This window comes from Thermobia domestica, chromosome 4 (genome assembly GCF_964235325.1).
Source record: "Thermobia domestica chromosome 4, izTheDome1.hap1.1, whole genome shotgun sequence".
NCBI lineage: Eukaryota > Metazoa > Arthropoda > Insecta > Zygentoma > Lepismatidae > Thermobia > Thermobia domestica.
This window is the reverse complement of record NC_137457.1, coordinates 20,061,678-20,067,521: the sequence shown is the minus strand read 5'-3', so window position 1 is coordinate 20,067,521 and position 5,844 is coordinate 20,061,678. Positions and strand designations below refer to the sequence as shown.

Below are 5,844 nucleotides of genomic sequence, written 5' to 3'. Positions count from 1 at the left end.
GCGCAATAAGTGAGCAGGAATATATATATTGAAAAAGAAAAACTTTGTTGATTAGGTTGTCATGGATATAGATAGTTGGTTGTTATGTAGATGTAGTTGAGGTCACTAAGAATGATATTTGACATGTATTTGTGATGCAATGGTTTCAAGGAGTCATCTTTTGGAAATAGAAGGAAACGTAAGATTTTAATAATATCTTATAAAAGTATTTGCTGCTATTATTATTTAATAATAATAATATAGATTTGTATTATCGCGTTATATAATGGTGTGGCCAATCCCGGGACCCTGTAAAAGTCTTGAAGAATAGTAAAGACAGGGTTCAATTCTAATATCAATGGACTTATGAACTTAAATTATACTTGTTTGCGTAGTGGAAGAAAAATTGAGCGCAAGAATAATATGGCCAATGTACATAATGATGGTAGGTTAACGACGGATAATACAGAAGAAGCCGTATCGTCAATGGTAAATGCTAATCAAATCTTGGATACGTTTATGCAATTGAAGCAACAATTTACAACGACAGCCGAAGAAATGAAACTTAACACAAGTCAACTTACAACGACAGTCGAAGAAATGAAAACGACAGTCGAAGAAATGAAACTTAACACAAGTCAACAGCTTATAACGACAGTCGAAGAAATGAAACTTAACCTAAGTCAACAGCTTACGACAGTCGAAGAAATGAAGCTTAACCTAAGTCAACAGCTTACAACGAAAGTCGAAGAAATGAAACTTAACACAAGTCAACAAGTACAGCTGATGTCTCAGGAAATCACTCAACAACCGACGCAGCGAATTGATTCTAAGTTAGACTTAATGAACGAACATTTCAATGCAAAAGTTGAATTAACTGATCAACGTAAGCAAAAATTGGAAGAGTCTGATGATAAGGATTCTAAAAAGACGAAAGTTGAGTTACCTGTAGGAGATAGAATGAAACAGGTTACAATACCTTTGTGGGATGTTTCTTATGAAGACCAGTTGAAGAAAAAGACTGAAGCAACAAAATCTTCGCTCACGCGACTGACGGATTTGCTGCCGAGAAGGAATTTTGATTTGGCAGGTTGGGCAGAAGAAATAAAAGAGAAGAATGAAAGACTTGCTTGTGAACTTGTTGAAATTAAACCACCAGCTGTTGTTGATGGTTACCGTAACAAGTGTGAATTTAGAGTGGGCATAAACCCTGAGATGCAAGAGCGAACAGTGAGTTTTCGACTGGCTATCTTCAAAGAAGGTTCAATGAGGATTGGACCGGCAGACTTTCTGAGACATCTGCCCGACAGAATGAAAGAAGCAGTAAAGGACTTCCAACAATACATACAAGCGTCAGATAAACCATTTGTTCCAGAAACTCATGAAGGTTACTGAAGACAATTGATTGTCCGAATATCGAATACTGGCGATTTGATATTGTTGGTAGTTATGCATTCACAAACCCTGAATGAGGAGGAAATAGGGAAAATTAAGGATGATTTGAAAGATTACTTCCAAAACAGAAAAGGAAACAGCTTGAATATAACATCGTTCTATTTCCAGATCTTCACTGAAAAGGACGAACGTGAGAAATCCTCACCACTGCAGCTATTGTTCGGAAAAGAATACGTGGAAGAAACTATATGTGACATGAATTTCCGAGTATCCCCAGATTCTTATTTTCAAGTGAATACTTCGGGAGCCGAGCAGCTTTATACTCGCGGAAATGGTTGAGGTTGACGAAGAAACTTCCTTGATAGATGTGTGTTGTACCACTAGAGAGATTGCACCTACTCTTGCTAACAAATGTGCTCAAATTCTTGTCATAGAAACGTCGAACCATGCAATTGAAGATGCAAGAGCCAATGCTGTAAAGAATGACATCACAAACAGCGAATATTTTGTTGGATGGGATGAAGATATTTTGCTCACCGTAGTGGAGAATGTAGCTGAAAAGAAGATACTTGTTATTGTAGATCCACCTAGAGCTGGGCTTCATCAGAAGTTGATTATTGAACTTACACACTGTGAGCTGATTATTTTATTCGGGAGACTAGATCCTGAAACGCTACCAAAGGCAAAGAAACCTATTTCATTGTCCATTACGCAGCAGGCCAGGAGGAGCATGTTACGTGATGTTGGGTAATGATTGTAAATAATTTATTTGTTTCTTTAATAGTTCATCTATGATTGATTCATCATGAAATACTTCTGTAGTATATCTATTTTCTTAAATATTTTTTATGTTGTTAATTTTATATGTCATTATGATAATTCTAAAGCGCTATGTATATCTTTATTTATTTGTTTGCTCCAAAAGAGGGTCAATTAGGTTTAGTTGAAGTTCATGACATTAATCTTAAATCGAAACCAATAATGATGGAATGATAATTCTCAATCTGTATTTGTTTTATGTTATATTTTTGCTCACAATATTTGCATGTTATATTGAATTTTATTAAAACCTAATAGGATGATAGTCGTTATTTATAAATAATGTTGCTAGAACATGGATGAATATGTTAAATATAGATAAAAATGATGTCACATTATTTAATGCGGGAAGAAATATTTAACTAGTACCCTTGCAAAAACCATTAGATAGTTTTCATTTTTTTTGAATAGTCCCATCGACGATATATTTTTTTGTTTTGAATCGACGTTATTAATATATAGATATATGATGATATAATTAATACTATATATAAAAGAACATAATATTGTAATATGAATATATATATATATATATAAGGAAAAGCAAAGAAAAATATTTTTATTAATGTAATTTTAATTTCATACGAGAGCTATTCAAGAGGTCAATAGTTGGAAACATTTAATCCAGGGTTATTTCCTTCACATTATTAATGTTATGGAATTCCCGTTCGAGCGATATATTATATAACGATAATGATGTTATCAATGATCAGATATCATAATGATGTAATATTATCAATCTGTACTTGTTTTATGAATATGTCAGAGGCGCAATAAGTGAGCAGGAATATATATATATATATATTGAAAAAGAAAAAGTTTGTTGATTAGGTTGTCATGGATATAGTAGGTTGTTATAAAGGTAGGGTTGTTATGAAGACAAATATATTGTGATGTGGATACTTGTAATCATCTTCTAGAATAACAGAAGTGTTAAGATCTTCCACATAGCAAATGGTAAAACTTATTATTTATTAATATAATTATATATAGTTAAATGTAAAAATATAGATCACGATATACGTAAATAAAGATATACTCGTTATACAGGGGACAAATAGAACACCTTATCTGAAATATAATGTGAAACAGCTCTCAATTAGCATTAGTGCGGGTGCATTGATCAGGAACGAATTACTAATATTCTAACACAGTGTCTTTCTATAAGAATAAGACGGTAAAGTTAATCATTCGTCTCATGTATCCAGTATTTACAAAGTATTGTTTCCACGTTACTACCAGGAAAATCTCGCTTCCAAATGACAATTGTTCTCATGCAGACAGAGTTTTCGTGCATACAAATCAGCCACTGAGTCTGATAATCTGCACTGTGCCTCTTTCCTAAATAGATGAGGTCCAGTATTGTTTTGGACAGACTACAGATGAAGACTGTAGTAGTAATTCTGAAGTGATTTCCCGGATTGGTTTAACTGTCCATTGACTTAAACCCCTTTTAGAAGAAATACATTAATTATTATGACGGAATACATTAGTCATTGCCCTGGTAATGCACGGAGAATGTCTAAAGTAATAAGATAAGATCGTCTCATTCATCTCTCTTAATGAACTGAAAAATATTTAATTATACTCGGAATAAAACAATGTATTTCATAACGAAAATCCATAAATGTAAACACATTTAAATATATTCTATATATTTTTTATCTTTTTCTGCCCACAAATTACTTGTGTTGCCTATGCATAGAGAACGAGAAGACAAGACACGAAACGATACGTCGTTTTCTCTTCACGTTATCGAGCAAGATAGCTCAAAATGTCTTTTCTCTGACAAGAAAACGAATCTCACCCTTACGCTAAACATTTCTGTACTTACGTTAAATATTTCTAAAGAGCAACACTTGCTGAATACTGACTACTTAGACAGTGCTATGTTGAGGTATGTTGAATTTAACATCCCTTGCAGCAGCGAGGCATTCTGAGGCGGGACTTTCTGATGAAGTTGGAATTGGAACCGCGTGGGCTCCTGCCGATTAATCGAAGCCGGGTCTCCAGGTGCGTACTCTAATCGCCACAATCTATTGTGTTAGACTATTACTTTACACCACATTTACATGTCTCAATTATGTTATTACTAAATGGACGAATTCCTGGCTTCTGACAAATTCAATTTTTCGTTTTATTTCGTTATAAATGACCGAACTATTCAGCTGCTAAATCCTCCTTCTAAAGTTATTAAACTTGATTGCACTAAATATTTCATTTTCATTTGATTGACAATGTTACTGCAAAATGTGCCGTTCTGATCCTTCTCTGTCTAGAATTTCCTTTACATTGTTTCCGAGGTCAAGATATGAATGTAGTGTGCGTAAGATGAGCGAGCACAGGCCAGCGTATACAGTGGAATACAAACCAATTTTGATTATTTTCAAACAATATGACGTCTTATTATTATTTACTGATCTCACATGTCTAGTGCATTTCTTTTTAAATACCTTTATGAGATTAATGGAACTAAAAATTGTCAGTTGTCAATCCTGGATCTTTCAAAATTACAGGTTCATCAGCCCCATCCCTGTTTAGAATTCAACGACCTTTCTTCTGAGTTTGTCTTCAATACCACATAGAAAAATCGATTCACGAACGCTTAGTCTTGTCGAAAACTACATCGACCTACCGAAAAATACCACATAACTGCTTTCAGGATATATCTATTTTACCCTAAGATCAATCCACAAGTTATATAGTGTAGCATGATGTTTACCAAACACCTCAACTGCATGTATGATACAGTAAATATTTCGATCTCCTGTCGAGTGAAACACTCTTTTCCTTCTGTCATTTGGAATTCAAAATTTATTTTAGTACCTAATGATCGATTAAAAAGTACAATGCACTGACCGCAGGACTGACAGACGAGATATGTATTTCTGCATCCCACATCAGCTTGTTTACTTTGTTTTCGTTTTATGTCTCAGTAGTATACACGAGGCTAAGCGAAACAATGGTAATGGCATTGTGGTAAGTAGAAGAAAGCGGGTGAATCCCGGCAAGACCCTGATCACCTTGTTCGTCTGCCTTAAAACCATCTACATCAGTCATCTGGGACTGAACCAGGAACTTCATTAATCAAAAGTGGGTTCTCTATTAGCAAAGCTCTACGGCCCTGTGTACTTCAACAGATCATTATGACAATTGTTATAACAGTCCAATTAGCAATGAATATTAAAACTAATATTCTGTTGTAATTTTGAAAGGATTTAAAATGTCTCCATTTGCAATAAAATTAAAAGTAACAAAATGGTGGCAAAATATTTAGTTACAGCTTAGCTTTTTAATCATATATAGAAGTGAAAATTATTCAAAGTCACTGAAAGTTATTATTATCATTCATCATTTGCATACAGCAAATATAATACAAAGCTTACTGGGAAGGAGTTCAAATGCTCCCGAGCATTCTAGCATTAACCACTAAATATATTTTGTACTGAGCTGAGTAGATTCTTACATTTATAAAGACCAGTTTAGTTTCTGAAGGCTGAATATTAAAATATTGTACGGTGACTTCTTATAAACATTTGCCTTATGTTACAGGCTGAAACTTTAACTTATTAATGGAATGAAATGTTTACCTGTGATTCGCCGAAACATGACAAAATGTAACTGCAAGCTTAGGAATTTTCATATCCTTTG

The 5,844-nt window shown here is 33.9% G+C and overlaps 1 protein-coding gene across 1 annotated transcript; it reads left to right on the top strand.

Annotated features, from left to right (window-relative positions):
- The first annotated feature begins 1,705 nt into the window (after positions 1-1,705).
- LOC145682694 (tRNA (uracil-5-)-methyltransferase homolog A-like) lies at positions 1,706-2,125 on the top strand. The gene has a single exon (XM_081754082.1). The coding sequence runs from the start codon at positions 1,706-1,708 to the stop codon at positions 2,123-2,125; it is 420 nt and encodes a 139-aa protein (XP_081610208.1).
- Positions 2,126-5,844: the final 3,719 nt, after the last annotated feature.